Source organism: Idiotropiscis lumnitzeri, chromosome 2, assembly GCF_059441095.1.
Source record: "Idiotropiscis lumnitzeri isolate Australia: NSW breed Sydney's pygmy pipehorse chromosome 2, RoL_Ilum_1.0, whole genome shotgun sequence".
NCBI classification, from domain to species: domain Eukaryota; kingdom Metazoa; phylum Chordata; class Actinopteri; order Syngnathiformes; family Syngnathidae; genus Idiotropiscis; species Idiotropiscis lumnitzeri.
This window is the reverse complement of record NC_142392.1, coordinates 10,761,644-10,783,305: the sequence shown is the minus strand read 5'-3', so window position 1 is coordinate 10,783,305 and position 21,662 is coordinate 10,761,644. Positions and strand designations below refer to the sequence as shown.

General features: G+C 42.5%; 2 protein-coding genes across 2 annotated transcripts in view; both read left to right on the top strand.

Annotated features, from left to right (window-relative positions):
• LOC148341659 (uncharacterized) overlaps positions 1-21,662 on the top strand; it is a 269,746-nt gene that overhangs the window by 1,614 nt on the left and 246,470 nt on the right. The window lies entirely within an intron of this gene.
• LOC148341667 (uncharacterized) lies at positions 504-18,697 on the top strand (the record flags this gene model as incomplete). Its single annotated transcript, XM_088283454.1, has 3 exons — positions 504-1,051; positions 4,974-4,987; positions 18,210-18,697. Coding segments are annotated over 3 exons (1,050 nt in total), but the record flags the coding sequence as incomplete, so codon positions are not given.

The following is a 21,662-nucleotide window of genomic DNA, read 5'->3' as shown; positions in this document are numbered from 1 at the left end:
GTCGCACGCATTGCTCCGTGTGCGGCAGGCACAAGTCAAGGTAGCACGGTAAAAACAATATAAGACAAAGTCGCTGCATGAGGTTTGACTTGACCAAACCAAATTTGTCTTTTTGTGTCCTGCAGACGTCAGTGAAAACGATCTCCGTTCTGTGAAAGAGGAGCCAGACTTGACTCACATCAAAAAGGAGGAGGAGGAGGAGATCAACAAGTCACCAGTGAACGTTCTCCCTATAAAGACTGAAAATGAGAGTGAGGACAACAGAGGGGCGGAGCCTACAAGCAGCAGTTCAAGTCATCACGTGACAACAGAAGTTGATGAAGACCACTGGGGGCCATCACAAGCACATAATGAGAACACATTATCAGACGCTCATGTCGATGATGATGATACTAATGATGATGATGATGATGATGGGCAAGCCAAAGGTGAAAGGGCATGTCACACTGACTCATTAACTTCAAAGCGGTCTTTAAAAGGACACAAGAACACACAGTGGTGAAAAACCTTTTTCTTGCTCAGTTTGTGGTAAAAGCTTCTCTCAAAATTCAAGTTTAACATATCACATAAGAACACACAGTGGAGAAAAACCTTTTTCCTGCTCAGTTTGTGGCAAAAGCTTCTCTGGAAAGTTTTATTTAACAATCCACACAAGAACGCACAGTGGAGAAAAACCTTTTTCTTGCTCAGTTTGTGGAAAATGCTTCTCTCAAAAGGCAACTTTAACAGAACACGCAAGAACACACACTGGAGAAAAACCTTTTACTTGCTCAGTTTGTGGTAAAAGCTTCTCTCAAAATTCAAGTTTAACAATCCACACAAGAACGCACAGTGGAGAAAAACCTTTTTCCTGCTCAGTGTGTGGTAGACGCTTCTCTGAAAAGTCAAGTTTAACTTGTCACACAAGAACACACAGTGGAGAAAACCCTTTTTCCTGCTCAGTTTGTGGTAAAAGCTTCTCCAATAATTCTCATTTCACAAGGCACACAAGAATACACAGTGGAGAAAAACCTTTTTCCTGCTCAGTTTGTGCCAAGAGGTTCTCTCGAAAGTCGCATTTACGACGCCACACAAGAACACACAGTGGAGACCAGCCATTCAGTTGCAGCGTTTGTGCTAAAAAATTCTTTTCTAAAGAGGGTGCTGAGAGACACAATTGTGCTGGTGAGAATTGCAGCGATCCTTGACGCTTAAAAAAAAGACAACAAAAAACTCAAGGAACTGACTCTTTGTGGTAAGATGTAAATATGATTTTGGATAAAATATGATGAATTTAATTTTGAAAAGCTTTTTTTATTGACATTAAGCCAATGTGATCCGTGCCAGAAGAACCATTGTGTCTGAGTGATGATGATATTTTTTGTGTGTTAACATCAAACATGTAAATAAAATTAATTGCCTGTGCCTGGAACAAATATTTGTGAACATTTTGCTTTTCAGTTGTCTTTTTAAACGTACTTAATGGAAAAGGTGTGAGAAGAAACGGTGCTTATGGAATCGGTGCCTTCCACAATCATCAATAAAATGACTTGTTCCACTTGCTCAACTGGCCTTCATTTCGCTGTGTGAAAAGGTGAAAAATAGATCTAGAAGTTGAACTCGAAAAAGAACAAGAAAGAGAAACGCAAGCAGTCTCAGTTTCTCTCAAAGGTTCTGGAATGTCAGGAGTTGGCAACTTGATGGCGACTGGAGTCAGCGCTGGTTTTCTCGCAGTGTTTGGCTGTCTCGTATATGTATGGTCCATTGAACAAAACTCAAACTCTTCAAATATCCCCTCACATACATTTAATATTTCGCTTTCTGAATAAATTTCTGACTTGCTAAAAACACTTTCTAGGTTGAGCTCTATCAAGCGTTTGGGGTTTGTTGCGAAGCAGAATCTCACTTTGGAAAATGTATCATTTTGTCAAATATACCAAATATTTTTTTTCATGCTGTATTATATTTTTTATATATTGGATTATTTTTATAATGAAATAGGGAAATATTAAAATTGGCAACCACATACAGACTTAATTCAATTAATACGAAATAAAGAAACATTTTATAAATATTGAACTCATTGAGAAGAGTCCTAATATTGAAATATAAAAAATACTTATGTATTAAATTAATTCAATAACCCGACCCCGGATGAGCGGCAGAAAATGGCTGGATGGATGGAATAATTTAAATTGCATACATATTCAAATGAACAAATAAGTTAAGTGTCAGGGTCGCCTTTTGGCGAGGAGGAAGGTGGACCCAAAAGGCGAGGAGGCAGGGAATGGATGTCGTTCGGGGGGTTTATTGAAGGGGTTCAACAAAGGAAGACAACCGGGACGGGAGAAAGATAACAACGGTACCAACTTGACGAACAGAAAAAGGGGGGCGAGGAACAGAAACCGAGGCAAAAGGCTGAGGAAGGCAAACGGGAACGAGGAGGGGAACAAAAGCATGAACATGAACGTGAGCGAAACGTGGTCGTGGCAGTCCGTAACTTGCGGCAATGACCCGACACAGAGTGGTGGGTCTGGGAGGCTTAAATAGTCAGAGTAATTAGGGGAGCAGATGGGAATCAGGTGCGTGATGAGGGTAACGGGGAACAGGTGCGTGGCTGGTGAGGACGAGTGCTGAGGGGAGGCGCTATCACAGCTGACCAAAACAATAACAGAAAACACATGGCGGGAAGGAGGGGACGAAAACAATAACAAAACCGCATGCACATGAAAACAATAACAAAGCCCCTCTCATGCCCGACGCGGATCATGACATGAAGAAATAATCAAGAGTGAAATAAAAAGGTTTAAATTAATATTGATATAATTTAACATTAAAATAATTGAATAAATATTGTAGTATTACATAAACAAGCTTAAATATAAGTTGAAATAAATAAAAAAAAAGTTGTGTATTTTTAAATGGCCTAATTTAGACATGGGAAGTAATTCTCTTTATGAAACTATGAAGGGACTGGAGCTCACAGAAGTGACCAGTCTTGGTTCTGAAGTTCCGACGTAACCAGATACTGCCCTGAGAGAAAATAGGCCTGAGCATTGTTTATGGTGGGGGCAATTCTCTCGCCAGGTCAGTGACCTTCCAGGGTGTGAGAGTAATTTAAGGTGGTCACGAGTAGACTGGTCGTATCAAAGGGGAGACGCATCTGCTCTCCCTCTGGGGGACTTTTGGAGGGAAATCCCGAAGACTAGCGGGATGGGAATGCATTTGCAACAAGGGAAAATTAGATATTCATGTCCTACTTGGGCATTCCCTGTAAGAAGGGAATGTCTGAGAGGGGGCTCACACGTGCGCGGGGCGCATACACGCACACGTTTTTGGGGAGACTTTTTTTTACATCAGCATGTGACGAGAATAAAATCTTTTTCAAACCAGTTCTTTTCCATCACCAATCCAGCCTTGCTCGGCTGCCTCTCCGGAAGGCAGCTAGGACCCAAACATCTGCCAAGTTACAGAATGGAAAGTATACTATGAACTTACCTTTCAAGAAGAAAGATGTCTTCTTACCAAACAATTTTGCTGTGGCCCAGCAACGGTTACAAGGTCTGAAGAAGAAATTTAAGTTTGATCAGCAACTCCATCAAGAATATGTGAAGTCCATGACTAATGTAATCACTTGCAATTATGCAGAACAAGTACCTGACGAACAAAGAGACCTTGATTCAGGAAGAGTTTGGTATATTCCCCATCATGGTGTCCATCATCCCAGAAAGGGAACACTGCGTGTCGTGTCTGACTACGGTGCCACGTTTAAGGGCTTGTCCCTGAATACGGAGCTGCTGCAAGGGCCCCTTCTCACAAGCACGTTGTGGTCCTCGTCAGCACCCGTGCGGCTGAATTCTGAAGTAGTTGTAGACTAGAAATACTCTTTTTGGGAAGACCAGAGAGCAGGGCATTACAGTAATCTAGGCGGCAGGAAATAAAAGCATGCATCAGCACCTCCGTGTTAGCCTGAGAGAGAAACGGGCGGACTCTGGCTATATTCTTCAGGTGATAAAAACCAATCTTGGTTACATTTTAAATATGAGGAATAAAACTGAGCTCAGAGTAAAAAAAGACGCCCAGGTTCTTCACAAATTGTGATGAGTTTTTCTCTCTGACCTTCAGGACCAATAACTAAAACCTCTGTTTTGTCCTGATTGAGCTGTAGGAAATTCTCTGCCATCCATGACTTAATATCTAAAATGCAATTTAAAAGGGTATCGATAGGCTTTGTGTCATCCGGAGACACGGCAATATACAGCCGTGTGTCATCAGCGTAGCTGTGGAAGCTGATGCGTGTCTCCTAATGACATCCCCAAGAGGAAGCATGTACAGATTAAAAAGTATTGGGCCTAAAATTGAACCTTGGGGAACCCCCCATTCAATTTCATGGGTTTTGGCGGAACAGGTATCCATACTTACAAAGAAACGTCTGTCTGTGAGATAGGAATAAAACCAGTTAAAAGCAGTACCAGAGATGCCCAATAGGTTTTTAAGTCTATTTAATAAAATGTGATTTACTGTGTCAAACGCGGCACTTAAATCCAGTAGCACCAAAACTGTGAGTTTTTTTGCATCTGCAAAACACCTGAAATCATTTAGAATCCTTAAAAGAGCTGCCTCTGTACTGTGGTTCATTCTAAAACCAGATTGAAATTTCTCTAAAACATTATTTGTATTTAAAAAAATAATATAACTGTAGAAAAACATTTTTTTCTAAAATCTTACTTCAAAACGGTAAGTTGGATACAGGGGTGTAATTATTTAAAACACTGGGCTCTGAATTGCTCTTCTTCAGAAGGGGCTTCACCACCGCCGTTTTAAACGCAGTGGGGAAGACACCCGTCTGAAGAGAGCAATTGACTATATTTAAAATCTGTTCCTCAAAAAAATCCCTAAAAAGCTTTTAAAAGTGATGTGGGAATTGGATCTAAAAGACAGGTTGTTTGATTTACCTGGGAGAAAACTCGACCAAGTGTCCTTGCATCAACCAGGGCAAACCTTTCCAGTGTTTCCTCTGGTAAAAATGACTGTCCAGCGTTAATAGAAGTTACATTTTGATGAGCTAAAAGACTGGATCTTATGTCATCGATTTTACTTCTGAAGTGGTCTGCAAAATTCCTCACAGAAAGCGTCTGTCGCTGTCTGTGAGGACTTTTTAATATCAGATCTGGTTAAAAGATCGAAGGTGGAGAAGAGATACCTAGGGTTGTTTTTACTAATTGTAATGAGATTTGAGAAGTAAGACATTCTTGCCAGTTTGACTGTTTTATTGTAGGATTTGAGTTGTTGACATATTTGGTAATGAACTGTAAGGTTGCTCTTTCTCCACCTCCATTCTGCACTCCTGCATTTTCTTTTTGATTTCTTCGTTAAATCATTTCTCCACGGGGGTATCGTCTTGATTTTTATGTTTTTTGTTAAAAGTGGAGCAACTGAGTCTAATGTTGATTTTAAAACCCTGTTAAAATTATCAACAATAAAATCACAAGGTGCAGGTAAAATGTCAGCAGGAGTGCTCTTTAAAATCTCAATAAAATTTGCAGTAACCTCAGAAGTTAGGTAGCGTTTTCTCACTATTCTCACCGGGGCTGCTTCTTGATTAAAACTTGCGATGTTAAAATATACACAGTAATGGTCTGACACAGCTAGGTCAACAACAGAGGACACACCAACGGACAGGCCGTAGGTTATGACCAGGTCCAGGGTGTGTCCTCTGTTGTGAGTTGGCTGTGCGACATGCTGTTTAAATTCAAAATAGTTAAAAAGGTTTAAAAATTCTCTGGACAGTGAGTCCGAGATATTGTCAACGTGCACATTAAAATCGCCAGTTATTAAAATTCTGTTACAAGTGGAATGTAAAATCGATAAGAACTCTGAAAACTCACTCATAAAAGAAGCAGAGTGATGAGGAGGTAGATAAAGTGTGACACAGAGAATAGAAGGACTGCTAAAAACAAAGGCATGGTGTTCAAAAGATAAATACCTGTTAAAAATAGTTTCCTTTGAAATAAGAGTTTAAGTTTTTATAATTGACACAGTCCCGCCTCCTCTTTTACAGTCTCTGGTCGAAAATAAAAAATTTAAATTTGGTGGGCAAGCCTCGGTGAGAGCAACTGGAGCATCTGTACCGAGCCATGTCTCAGATAAAAGAATACCTTCAAGGTTGTTGTCTAAAATCAGGTCGTTTATGATAAAAGTTTTGTTTAAAAGGGAGCGCACGTTCAGCGCAGCCAGGTTAATGTTTGTGCGGGACGTGCGCTCATGGTCACATGGATTTGAAATGTTAACATATAAAAGATTGTCGCCCTGTCGCTCGTTGTCCCGGAGGGGATTTCTTTCCGCTACTTAAACGCCCTGCGCTATGCTATCTTGCGCCGCAGCAAAACGGACTTTGTTTGAACTATATGTAAGTCCATACACAGCAGCAGCAACAAGCTACGTGATGGAAAATAAACGACTCCACTAACAAGTACCGTGCTAAACGAGGAGGTGAGCAAGGAGGTGCTAAGCGCGCTAATCGCGAAAATGAATTGTTTCGATGTACGCACGAGCAGCAGCAATGAACAGAAATGTTGAATTGCAACCATTAAGTATCTAAACATAAAATGAAAGGAACCCGGAAATGTCTGACGTCATCACGACGAAGTGGTTTGATGTCAAACGTAAAGTAACTGTAATGATAGCAGTTATATCATTAGTCACTAGTTGGCAGTATTGCCTGACGTGTGTTTGGTTACCAGACGAACAAGTGTGTATGCACATAGACGAGAATGCAAGTCAGTAAATAAAGAGACACAAGCTTGCAGCATCACATTACCTGCGTGACTTCTTCAGATAGAAGCCAGAACATTACATGGTACCAGGTCGCGGGTCAAGAAAAGGACTGACGCGAGATGGACTCCGTAAGGCCACCAGAAGCGCTGAAAAAGATGGGAAATGTGGACGCGAGTTGGCGGGCTTTCAAGCAACAATTCCAGCTCTACCTTGCCGCCGTGGGAGTCGGAAACAGAGCGGACGAAAGAAAAATAGCCCTTTTGCAAACCAATGCCGGAGACGAGGCCATCGAGGTATTCAATGAACCCGAAGATAAAGACAAGTTTGAAAAGGTCCTACAAACATTTGATGAACACTGTCTAGCTAAGAAAAACAAAACTTATGAGAGATACGTGTTTCATTCAAGACTCTAACAGCCCGGTGAGTCCTTTGACAATTTCCTCACCGATCTCAAAATTAAAGCTAAGTCTAACTTTGGTGATCTGAAAAACTCAATGATAAGGGATCAGACTAACGAAAAGAAACTAAGAGAGAGGCTGTTGAGGGAAGCCGACCCAACATTGGAAAGTGCGATAAAGACTTGCCAAGCTAATGAGCTAGCAAAACAGCATGTGCTAACTTCCCAAGCAGCACCATCTTATGAAGAAGCAGAGTCCGTGAAGGCAGTGACGAGGAAAGGTAAACTGCGATTCAAGAAAAAGACCAAAAACAATGAAAATGATCAAGCTCATTTCAGCTGTAAAAAGTGTGGAGAAATGCACGAGCCAAAACGATGTCCTGCATTTGGGAGAACCTGCGCTAAGTGTAAAAAGCAAAATCACTATGCTAAGATGTGCGACACCAAGAAGAAAGTGCACACCGTGCAGGAAGACACAGATGATAGTGATGACCTCAGTGACATTTTTTTCATCAAAATCGTGTCATATGACGAAAGCGATGTGCAACAACAAACTAGAGGAGACCCAGAGCAAGCTGTTAATGCAGTAAAAGAAGATAAATGGATTGCACCACTGCTTGTCAATGGGACACTTGTTACTTTTAAAATTGACACAGGAGCAAAAGCAAACATAATAAATGAAAAAGACTTGAAATCACTTGAAGAGAAACCGGCACAGACAAGGCCGTGAAATTGAAAACCGACAACAATCAGCCAATAAAAACAAAGGGATGTTGTAGGCTAAAAGTGACAGAAAAGGGAAGACAACACAAATTAACGTTCACAATTGTGCCAAATGGACTGGAGTCAATCCTTGGAGACAAGACATCTGAAGATCTTGGATTGGTAAAAAGAATTTACCAAATCAACAGCAAGGATGTCAATAAGAAGAACAAAGTGTTGCAGAGTGAAGGTAGTAAGAGTATAGGGAACAAATACTTTTCTGTCTTCAAAGGTAGCGTACCTTGTCCTTACAAAATACAGCTCAAGGAAACTGCTAAACCTGTAGTACATGCCCCGAGAAGAGTTCCAGACCCTCTCAAAGATAGATTAAAAAAGGAACTGAGCAGAATTACACGGATCGGAGTCATAGAGAAAGTGGAAGAAAATTCCATCACGTGTGTTAAAAAGGGGAACTCCCAAGAGTTACGTGTTTGCCTCGACCCCAAAGATCTGAATGAGAACATTAAAAACGAACATTATCGGATTCCCAAGCGTGAAGAAATCCTGAGTGACATGGCAGGTGCTAAGTACTTTAGCAAATTAGATGCATCGCATGGATTTTGGCAGCTGAAGCTGGACACCGAAAGCAGCAGGTACACCACCTTCAACACACCATTTGGGCGTTTCTGTTTTCTGAGACTGCCATTTGGCATACAGTCTGCGCCTGAGATCTTTCACAGAGCTATGGAGTCAATCATAGAAGGTCTGGAAGGAACCCGTGTGTACATTGATGATTTGGTTGTTTGGGGAAACACGGAACAAGAACACAATGAGAGACTTGAGGAACTGCTACAAAGAGTTAAAATTAATGGACTTAAACTAAAACGAGAGAAATCTCTAATCTCGTTGCACACTTGAGTACAATGTCAATAAAGGGATTTCTGATTTCTTAAATGTCTGTTTGGAGTTACAGAATTGACATTCTTGGGAGACAAGCTCACAGCAGATGGAGTGGTGCCAGACAGAACCAAAGTGCAAGCAATACTGGACATGCCAGTTCCAACTGAGAAAAAAGGACTTCTGCGAGCAATGGGGATGATAAACTTCCTGGGCAAGTTCATTCCAAACGTCTCGTCGAGGACAAAGTCCCTTAGAGAGCTGCTGCATCACAACGTAGTCTTTGAGTGGACAACAAAACATGACGAAGAATGGCAAGATCTAAAGAGAACTGTGACAGCTGAGCCAGTCCTTGCCTACTTTGATCCATCAAAACCAACCAAAATTTCCACGGATGCGTCGAAAGATGGGCTAGGTGCCGTACGGCTGCAAAAGGCGAGAGACACATGGCAACCTGTAGCCTATGCATCCAGGTCAATGTCAGAGACTGAAAAACGCTCTGCTCAGATCGAAAAGGAGTCACTGGGTCTAGTGTTTGGATTTGGCAAATTTCACACGTATGTTTATGGACTGCCCACGTTCATAGCAGAGACTGATCATAAGCCACTGATTTCAATTAGGAAGAAAAATCTCAATGACATGACGCCCAGAATTCAACGCATGATGATGACATTGCAGCGCTATGATTTTGAGCTAATATACACGCCTGGAAAATACATAGTGCTTGCTGATGCGTTATCCCGAGCGCCGCACCCTAACAGTGACATCAAGGACTGCGTTACGGCGGAGGAGGCTGAGGCTCACATCATCACTTCAAGCCCTTTATACCGACAGGCAAATGGCCAGGCTGAGAAGGGAGTGCAAATCATCAAGAGACTGCTAAGGAAGGCCAAGGATGATAAGTCTGATCCTTACCTTGCCCTATTGAGTTACAGAGCTGCACCTCTGGAGTGGGGAGCTTCGCCTGCTGACCTACTCATGTGCCGTAAGCTTCGCACCACGCTTCCACAAATACCACAAGGACATGACCACAACATTTGGATTGAAAAGAAGAGAATGCTCAAACTCAAACAGAAAATTGCATATGACAGAGCTACAAAACATCTGGAACCTCTTTCTGAGAAAGACACTGTAAGGATTGAGGGACCTAATTGTTGGGACAGAAAAAGTGACTGTCCTCAGCGAAGCCGAACCGAGATCTTACATTGTGGAAACAAAGCATGGACAAAGAGTGAGGAGGAACAGGAGGAGTTTGCTGAAGGTTCCCGAGGACTGTGAGAAATCTTCTGATAAGGCTGAGGCTGCAAAGCAGGTGGATACATCGAAGGAGCACAGACCTCAACCACCAGCAATTTCTGGGATTACTGAACCTCTTCGAAGATCAACAAGAGTTAGACGACAACCGGACAGGCTGATTGAAAATGTTTAATGTTGTGTTATTGTTGCTAAAATTGTTGTAGAGCTGCTCGTTGTCAGAAAAAAAAATGGGTAGATATTGAAAAGAAGTGAAAATAATTGCGAACAAAACTAAATTATTATAATAATAATTATAAAATAAAAGGTTTATTAAAAAAAAGGCATAGGCATTGATTAACGTTTGAAAGGGAGATGTAATGATAGCCGTTATATCATTAGTCACTAGTTGGCAGTATTGCCTGATGTGTGTTTGGTTACCAGACGAACTCGTGTGTCTGCACATAGACGAGAATGCAAGTCAATAAATAAAGAGACACAAGCCTGCAGCATCACTGTACCAGCGTGACTTCTTAAGATAGAAGACGGAACATTACAGTAACCATTAAAAAAAAACGTATAGTAACCATAAAATTGTTTTTTTTAAAAACGTATCGTAAACATACTAAAGCTGTTGCTTTATGTTATTTACAAAGAATTTTTGTTTAAAATCCCCCTGGCTCTTCTTTTTGTCTTTTCTATATTATGTACGTATTAATAACTGTGTTTGGTTTGCAAATGTCAATAAAGTTGATACAAAAAACTATGAGTAAATATTTATCATCTCATCAATATTTGCAAAACAGAGTACCGAGTTTCGAGATCCTCACAATAATAGTTCTCAAAATTATATTTCTTATCAGTTTAGCTTAGTTTATGGATATTTTATTGACAATCTAACATCAATATACAAAGACAGAAAAAAATTGGTGGTGGTGGGGCGCGAATCTTTTTCTTCTTGGAAGGGGCGGGCGTGAAATAATTGAGAGGCACTGCTAGTATATGCAGACATCATATTCATACAATCTTGCAGCCCGAGTGAACCACAGCATTGTTGCTTCGTTCGGTAGGAGAAACGTAAACGTCCCACTGCTGTTGCAGCAGCGGCTTCTCGAGGCATCGGCGGAAGTGACGTAGGAGCCGACTCGCCAATGTGGCGTTAATTTAGTTATTTTTTTTTTTTTTTTTATCAACCGATTTAAAATATTATATAAAATATATATTGAAATAGAACAGCCAGGGGTAAAAACAAACACAGAGGCAAAGAAATATATTTGAAAAATACGTGCTTAAAGCATGACGTCATTAGCAAGCGCGCAGCTTCCGAAGGACCTCGACCACATCCACCGACCCGTCCACACCGGAACAAAAACACCCACCGCTAAATTCTTCTGATTTAGTGTGGAACTGACTGTAATTTTCTCACAGAATGTCCAGTGCTACTCTAAAGTACCACGACATAATTCATTAAGTCTTTGTGTGCCGATAACCTCATCTTCGCGCGTTGATGCTTTTCGGCGTAGTTAGCTTAGCTTGTTAGCTAGCTAGCCGCTAACGAAAAGAGGCACATGACTCATCGCCAAGCAGAGATCAAGGGCGGATTTTTTGGAATTATCATTTGAAAATGTGTGAAAGAACAACACCCAAGAACAAAGAGGAACTTTGTGGAATAAAAGAAGAGAACGAGCAACATCTTATCCTTCTGGGCGAAGGTTGCGAGCAGCCTCGTGTTGTGCTACACAAAGCAGGTTTGTACACGTTTTACTCTCATTTGCTTTGTAAAGAATGACTTTCTATCGTTAAAAATATGCATCACAACATTAAGTTGTTTGGGGAAAGTCAGAGTGAAAGTGTTGTTGCTTAATTTATGTGTAGGGATTTTGATTCTTCACACGTAATTTTGTTTTAAAATTTATTTAGAAACAAAAATTTTATAAAAAAAAAGGGGGAATGTTGGAACGTACTAGCAGGCTAAATGTCAGTTTGGGAAAAAAACAAAAAAAAAAACAAACATAAATCATGCAATAAATAGCGACTATGATGCCAGGGCCTAGGGCTGGGCGATAAACCGAAAATTTACCGTTACCGAAATGTATTACTATGACCGAAATCATTTTGCCCATGTCGGTAAATTCGGTGTTTAAAAAAGAGAAAAGCCTTTTCTGTCTGCGGCATTGTTCATGCCCCTTTAAAACCGCTACAGCGCCTCTAGTCACGTGACTCCACCCGCCTGATCGAGAAAGAAAACAGACGTCGCTGTCGAAGCTGGCGAATCACATCCAGAAGCTTTTTCACCACCCACAACACAACCATGCTGTGCTGAAAGTTCAAAGTGAGAAGCAAGGTTTGACAAGTGACAACAGCCCATGAACGGAGGCGACACCATACGAGAGAACGTCTCAGAGGAGGACGCAATAGCCTAGCACATAGCTAAAGATAAAGCTCCTCGAGTTCCAGTGGCGCGCACAGGATTTAAACGCTCCATGGAAGCCATATTTCCCGATATGGACAACATCGGGCCGGAAGCTTAGACATGTCAAGCATTTTGCATCTACATCCGACTTGTGGTCGGGTCGCAACATGGATCCCTGATTGAGCCTAACTGTGCATTTCCCCGATGATGCACACTTGTTTATTTGTCTTGCATTGACATTTTCTTTCATTTTATTGACCATTTTTTTGTTTGGCATTATTTGCACCATGACAGCATCTTGGCGCAAGCTATTTGCAGAAAAAGATTTTGCAAGAGGTACCCTTTTTCTTTGTGACATTGTTCAAGTCATGTAAAGCAAGCTATTTCGAATGTTTATACAAATGATTTTTGGACTTTTATTTTTCATTGAAAGTAATGTGTACCAGTTGGTCAATAAAAAAGACAGTCAGTACGCATTTCCTGCATTTATTTTGATTTGAGTCCACTGGGAATTTATCGTGCATTTATTGTTAGAGGTAAAATTGCTCAATTAATCGCGATATGGTTTTGAGGTCACATCGCCCAGCCCTACCAGGGCCCCTTTAATTCTTTTAGGCATACAGATTAGAATGGAAGCAAAAAGTACCCACGATGAAACTAATGCAAAATGAAAAACTTGTAAACATATTTCACTTGCAAAATGAAAAACTTGTAAACATATTTCACTTGGAGGACTTCTATTCCATCAATGACATAATGTTGCGATGGCCCCCATCAATATGTTAGGGTCCCACAACAGGTGTTCCATCAGACGCACACAATAGCCTGTGTGTACTAACTTCAGCTCGCTTCCGGTTCCGGCGCCGCGCGAGTGGCTGCCTGTTTACAGCAGCGTGGCTCACTATTGAGCCTTTTCGTGTGTTTTTTCCCTTTACCCTTTTTTATTTTATTTTTACCTCACCTCAGCAATGGACATCCAACTTGCGGTGGTTTTACTACTGTTGGGGGCTGTTTTTTGCGCGATCGTGTCCGGAGACGAAACTCGGAGCTACGGATCGATCGTGTACACAAGAGATCAGCTGTTAGCACTCCGTGCTAACCCCGCGTGGGCTCCCGGAGCGAGACCCGATATTCCCCGCGAGCTGAGGAGGAAGAGACGGGGATGTCGTGCGGGGGCTAAACGCCAGGCAAGGAGGAGACGATATCACCCCGTCCTCCCGTCCGTTATTATGGGGAATGTTCGATCCCTCTCCAACAAAATGGACGAGCTAACAGCGCTAACCCGGCACGAGAGGATTGTCCGGGAGGCTAGTTTGCTGGTGTTCACGGAGTCGTGGCTAACAGAGCTAACGCCGGACGCCGTCGTGGAATTGGACGGCTTCCAAATACTACGCGCGGACAGGACACTGGAGAGCGGTAAGAGAAAAGGGAGAGGGCTGGCTGTGTTTGTTAATGATAGATGGTGTAACCCTGGGCATATAACTGTTAAGGATCAACTTTGCAGTCGGGACATTGAGATGATAGCTGTTAGCATGCGTCCGGTCTATTTACCGCGAGAGTTCAGTCATGTGATCGCGGTGGCGGCGTACGTGCCTCCCTCTGCTAACGGTGAGACAGCCTGTGATGTACTGAATGCAGCTGTGAGCAGGCTACAAACACAGCACCCAAATGCCTTGTTCCTTATCTCTGGTGACTTCAATCATGCTTCTCCTTCCTCCTCTCTGCCTTCATTCACACAATATGTAACATGCCAAACCAGAGACAATAAAATATTGGACCTCTTCTATGCCAACACCAAGGAGGCGTACACGTCACTGCCCCTCCCCCCGCTGGGCAAAGCTGACCACAACTTGGTTGCTCTCCTGCCTGTGTACAAACCTCTCGTCCGCAGGCAGCCAGCTGTGACACGCACAGTTCAGCGATGGTCCGGAGAAGCCGAGGAGGCCTTGAAGGACTGTTTCAACACAACTGTGTGGGAGGTATTCAGCGAAGCTCACGGTGAGGACATTAATGGTCTAACAGACACAGTTACAGACTATATTAACTTCTGCATGGAGAACACCATTCCCACCAGGACTGTAAGATGTTTCTCCAACAACAAACCCTGGATCACACCGGACATTAAAGCTCTCCTGAAGGAGAAAAAGAGGGCTTTTGTTTCAGGCGACAAGGACGAGCTGAAGAGAGTGCAGCGTCAGCTGAGAAGGAGGATCCGAGAGGGGAAAAAGTCCTACAGGATGCGGATGGAAGAACAACTGCAGCGGAACAATGCCAGGGATGTCTGGAGGGGCCTGAAGACCATCTCAGGCCACGGACAAGCAGGTAAGACCCGGAAGGGGGGGGGGCTTCAGTGGGCAAATGAGTTGAACCTATTTTTCAATAGGTTTGATCAAATGTCTGACCCCGCTCAGGCTTCCCTGATGCAGCCCCCACCCACCCCTCCTGCCACTGCGAACAAGACCCTCTCTCCCCCTCTCTCGCCCCTCTCTCTCTCCACAGGCTCCAGTTCCCAGCCTCATCAGACAACCACCACTTCCTCCTGCTCAGCCTTGTTCCTCACAACATCTCAGGTGAAGAACCAGCTGAGGAAGATGAAGGCGAGGAAGGCGGCAGGCCCAGATGGGATCAGCTCCCAGCTCCTCAAATCCTGCGCAGACCAGCTGTGTGGAATCGTCCAGCACATGTTCAACCTGAGCTTGAAGCTGGGCAGAGTCCCCCAGCTGTGGAAAACATCCTGCCTGGTTCCGGTTCCAAAGACACCCCATCCGAAGGAGCTCAACAACTTCAGACCAGTGGCGCTGACGTCTCATCTGATGAAGACCCTGGAGAGACTGGTCCTCGTCCATCTGCGCCCCCTGGTCAGCTCCTCAATGGACCCACTCCAGTTTGCATACCAGCCTGGCATCAGTGTGGATGATGCCGTCATCTACCTGCTCCACACTTCACTCTTCCACCTGGAGAAGGCGGGGGGCACGGTGAGGATCATGTTCTTTGATTTCTCAAGTGCTTTCAACACCATCCAGCCCGCCTTATTGGGAGACAAGCTGGAGCAGGCGGGAGTGGCCCACCACCTCATCACATGGATTCACAACTACCTCACAAACCGGCCACAGTACGTGAGAACACAGGACTGTGTGTCTGACGTGCTCCTCTGCAGCACGGGAGCGCCGCAGGGAACTGTGCTGGCTCCCTTCCTGTTCACCCTCTACACCTCGGACTACAAATACAATTCCACAACCTGTCACCTGCAGAAGTTCTCTGATGACTCTGCGATTGTCGGCCTCATCACTGACGATGACGATCGGGAGTACAGAGGGGTTACGCAGGGGTTCGTGGACTGGTGTCAGCAGAACCGCCTCCAAATCAACGCTGGGAAATCCAAAGAGCTGGTGGTGGATTTCCGCAAGCGTCGGCACTCTCCACCTGCACCAGTGAATATCCAGGGAACAGACGTTGAGAGGGTCTCAACTTACAAGTACCTGGGTGTTCATCTGAACAATAAACTGGACTGGAGCGACAACACAGACGCTCTCTATAGCAAGGGTCAGAGCAGACTCTTCCTACTCAGGCGGCTGAGGTCCTTTGGCGTTCGGGGAACACTCCTCAGGAACTTCTATGACTCGGTGGTTTCATCAGTCATCTTCTATGGAGTGGTCTCCTGGGCAGGAGGCATCTCGGGCCGAGACAAAAAGAGACTGGACAAACTGGTGAGGAGGGCCAGCTCTGTCCTGGGCTGCTCCCTGGACTCTGTGGACTCAGTGGGGGGCAGAAGGATGACGGCAAAACTGTCATCAATGCTGGACAAACCAGCCCACCCATTCAATGACACTCTGAGAACACTTTACAGCTCCTTCAGTGACAGACTTTTACACCCTCGCTGTACCAAAGAGAGATTTCGCCGCTCCTTCCTGCCAACTGCTGTCAGACTTTTTAACAAGAACATTGGGTCAGGCCTACAAACGGGAGGGCATTAGTGCAATTGTGCAGTCCTAGGATGCAATATTAACTACTACTGTACTTTCAGCCAAGGGTGTACTTAAATATTGACCAATGATGTATTTTGTTTACCATTACAGTATTCTTATTACAATACTTCTATCACTGTAGTATTTCTACCACTGCAGGATGTTCACTATTACAGTACTTTTATCATTGCAGTACTTTTATCATTGCAGTATTTTTCTATCATTGCGGTACTTTTACTATTACAGTACTTTTACCATTGCAGTACTTTCATCATTGCAGTATTTTTCTATCGTTGCAGTACTTTTACGATTACAGTACTTTTACCATTGCAGTATTTTCTATCATGCAGTACTTTTCTATCATTTCAGTACTCTTACCATGACAGTACTTTTATCATTGCAATATTTTTATGATTGCAGTATTTTCAATCATTCAGTAGTTTTTATCATTACAGCGTTTCCCCCTCCGTATAATGGACAAACATTAGGAGTGTTTCCTTACACTTAGATACGTTTATACTGTGTATATTTGCATGCTTTTTCTGAATGTCTGCTGCTAATGTTATACATTAACGGCTACATTACGCCGCCGACTCTGTGTGATCTATATCTTTGCTGCTGTAACACCTCAAATTTCCCCATTGTGGGACTAATAAAGGACATCTTATCTTATCTTATCTTAAATAGCGACTCTGATGCCAGGGCCCCTTTAATTCTTTTAGGGATCCAGATTATAATGAAAGCAAAAAGTACCCACGATGAAACTATCCATAAATGCAAAATGAAATACTTGGAAACATATTTCGCTTGAAGGATTTCTATTCTATCAATGACATTATGTTGTGATGGCCCCCAGTGGCCCCATCAATATGTTAGGGTCCCACAACAGGTGTTCCATCAGACGCACACAATAGCCTGTGTGTGCTAACTTCAGCTAGCTTCCAGAAACGTCTGTGACTATGTCAGGAATGAAATCGGGCCTCAGCCGCAACGTGCTTCCTTTTTAAATGCTCCTTTATCACTGTTGTGCTGCTAGGAAAGGGAGGTTTACATCGTTGGCCGTAATTTTGTGAAATGCCCCCATGGTCCGGTCCAATTTGGGGTCACACGCATTGCATGCATCAAGTCAAGTCAAGTCAATTTTATTTGTATAGCCCTTAATCACAGACAGTCTCAAAGGGCTTTACATAGCCACAATCGACATCCCCGATCTTAACCCCCAGGAGGGCAAGGAAAAACTCACAAAACCTCATTAGGGGAAAAGTGAGAAACCTTGAGAAGGGACCACAGATGGGGGAATCCCCCTTCCAGGATGACCAGGCTGCAATGGATGCCAACTGGGCAACATTTGACAACATCACAACATTAATGCGGCAGGCACAAGTCAAGGTAGCACGGTAGAAACAAAAGAAGACAAAGTCGATGCACGAGGTTTGACTTGACCAAACCAAATGTATGTTTGTCTTTTTGTGTCCGACAGAGGTCAGTGAAAACTATCTCCGTTTTGTGAAAGAGGAGCCAGACTTGACTCACATCAAAAAGGAGGAAGAGGAGGAGGAGATCAACAAGTCACCAGTGAAAGTTGTCCCAACAAAGACCGAAGATGTAAACAAGGATGAGAGTGAGGACAACAGAGGGGCGGAGCCTCCAAGCAGCAGCTCAAGTCATCACGTGACAACAGAAGGTGATGAAGACCACTGGGGGCCATCACAAGCACATAATGAGGACACATTATCAGACGCTCATGACAATGATGATGATGATGATGATGATGATGATGATGGGCAAGCTCAAGGTGAAAGGGCATGTCACACTGACTCATTCACTTCAAAGCTGTCTTTAAAAGGGCACAGAAAAACACACAGTGGTGAAAAACTGTTTTCTTGCTCGGTTTGTGGCAAAAGCTTCATGCATAAGTCAACGTTTACAATCCACACAAGAACACACACTGAAGAAAAACCTTTTTCCTGCTCAGTTTGTGGAAAATGCTTCTCTGAAAGGGGAAATTTAACAGAACACACAAGAACACACACTGGAGAAAAACCCTTTTCCTGCTCAGTTTGTGGCAAAAGCTTCTCTGGAAAGTCTAATTTAAGAAAACACGCAACAACACATAGTGGAGAAAAACCTTTTTCTTGCTCAGTTTGTGGTAAAAGATTTTCTCTAAAGTCCCGATTCACAGAACATACAAGAACACACACTGCAGAACCTCCTTCTTGCTTAGTTTGTGGTAAAAGCTTCTCCCAAAAGGCTCATTTAACAAGCCACACAAGAACACACAGTGGGGAAAAAATCTTTTTCCTGCTCAGTTTGTGGCAGAAGCTTCTCTCATAAGTCAAATTTAACAAGGCACACAAGAACTCACAGTGGAGAAAAACCTTTTTCCTGCTCAGTTTGTGGAAAATGCTTCTCTGAAAAGTCACATTTACAAAGCCACACAAGAACACACAATGGAGACAAGCCATTCAGTTGCAGCGTTTGTGCTAAAAAATTCGCCACTAAACAGCATGCTGCGAGACACGATTGTGATGGTGAGAATATAGGGCTGGGCGATATGACCTAAAATCAATATTGCGATAAATTGAGCAATTTCACCTTGGTAATGATCGATGCACGATAAATTCCCCCCAAAATCAAAATAAATGCAGGAAATGCATATTAACTGTTTTTTTTTTTAACCAACTGGTACACATTACTTTCAATGAAAAATAATAGTACAAAAACCTTTTGTATAAACATTCCAAATATCTTGCTTTGCATGATTTGAACAATGTCACAAAGAACCGGAGAAAAAGGGTAACTCTCACAAAATCTTTTTCTGCAAATCGATTGTGCCGAGATGCTATCATGCCATTTGCAAACGCCTAGATTTATGTAAAGGTATGTTGAAAACAATATAAATAATGCCATGTGCAAAGGAGCTAGTCGCCCGTAAAAAAATGCTCATTAGAATGGAAAAAAATGTCAATGCAATGCCAGTGCCAAATAAACAAGTGTGCTTCATTAGGAAAATGCCGTCTCGAGTACTCCGGTGCGCAGTCGTCACTTGTCATCTATGTAATGCACATTCAGGCTCAAACAGGGATCCATGTTGCGACTCGACCACAAGTCTGATGTGGATGCAAAATGCTTGACATGTCTCCGCTCCCGTCCCGATGTTGTCCATATTGGGAAGTACGGTTTGCGACAAATATTTTCGTACCTCTCGTCGGCTACTTTCATGAGGCGTTTAAATCCTGTGCGCTCCACTGTAACTAGAGGAGCTAAATCTTTAGCTATGTGCTAGGCTATCGCGTCCACCTCTGAGACGTTCTCTCGTATGGTGTCGCCTCCGTTATGAGCTGTTGTCACTTGTCCAAACTTGCTCCTCACTTTGAACTTTTAGCACAAGCTCCAAGTCAACAGCATGGTTGTGTTGTGGGTGGTGAAAAAGAAAAGGTTGGACGCGCTGTTTCAGGTGCTTACGACGCACTTTGTAGTTCATGTTCTTTTGCTCAAACATCGTCTTTATGGAACCCAAAACATTTCCAAACGACAGATGTCGAATTTCTTTTCGGGACAAGCACAACTGGAACAACTTCAACTAACGTTACTTCGCGTGTCAGCCGCTTCTGGATTTGAATCGCCAGCAACGACCGACCGCGTTGTCAGTTTTCTTTCTAGTTCAGCTGGGTGGAGTCACGTGACTAAAAAGACTTTTCTTTTTTTTTTTTAACACTGAATTTTCCGACATGGGCAAAATGATTGTATTAAATTTCAGGAACAGTAAATTTTCGGATTATCGCCCAGCCCTACGAGAATAGCAGCGATCCTTGAAGCTTTAAAAAAAGGACAAAAAAAACCTGAAGGAACCGACTCTTTGTGGTAAGATGTAAATGTGATTTTGAATAAAATATGATAAATTTAATTTTGCAAAGCTTTTTTATTGACATTAAGCCAATGTGATCAGTGCCAGAATAACCATTGTGTCTGAGTGATGTTTTTTTTTTTGTGTTAACATCAAACATGTAAATAAAATTAATTGCCTTTGCCTGGAACAACATTTGTTACGTTATGCTTTTCAGTTGTCTTTTTAATCGTATTTAATGGAAAAGGTGTGAGAAGAAACTGTTCTTATGAAATCGGTGCCTTCCACTATCATCAATAAAATCACTTGTTCCACTTGCTCACCTGGCCTTCATTACGCTGTGTGAAAAGGTGAAAAACTGAACTCAAAGTTGAACTATAAAAAGAACAAAAAGAGAAACGCAAATAGTCTCAGTTTCTCTCAAAGGTTTTGGTATGTCAGGAGTTGGCAACTTGATGGTTACTGGAGTCAACGTTTATTTGTCACCAGGAACGAGATGATTCGCATCACGCAGTTCGTTGGTGCTGCTGTCTTAATTGAACCCTGGAGGTCACCCGCCAGCGTCCCTGAATTTCACCGGCGGATCTTCAGCTATCCCACGTCTGACCCCAGATTGTTGTGGAATTTTCAGCAGTAAGGGAAGATCAATGAGATAGTCTGGAAAATAAATTGTCTTTTGGGTCAGTCTGCAGAGTAATCTCAGTGGGAGAAGTGCGTGGGAAGATACTGATGCACACAGAAAGATGAAGATTTATTTGACAGGAACTGTGTAATCTTAAAACAAAAAGATACTTTTTCTGCGTTGAGCCTACTTATCAGTCAAGTTCGTGTTGTTTTGGCTTCGCAAAGAATCCTCTCGTACAAGAAGCGAAAGGCACTTTCTTCAAAAGCAGGTGGCCACAATAAATAACAAAAACCTTACTTGCTAAATAATTTTCCGTAACATTAAGATTGGACAAAATAGTGACAAATATTTAAAAAGTAACTACAGTAACGATTAAACATTGAATACTAAATTATTACTAAAACAGTTCAATGAATCTTGAAATAATGAATCAACGTAGTTTAATGAATACTGAAACGAATAATGAAATACTTAAGGACTTATATCAACACTGAAATCATTTTTAACACGAACATTTAGATAATAAAACAGTGACGTATTTTAATTTAAAATTCGCAACCACGTCGCTGGCAAAAAACCCAGTAAAAAGGCAAATATGTTGACATAAAGTATCACTTTATCATGTCAACTGATAATAATCGGAAAATACATTTGGAATACTGTCCAACCGACGACATGGTGGCAGATGTTTTAACAAAACCAGCAACAAAAGTAAAATTCAATACATCTCTCAAGTTCATATTTGGGAACTAAAATGTTTGTTCACGTGCATACGGTTCAAATCGTACTTTTCCCAATGTTTAGAAGAAGATAACAATGATTTGCAT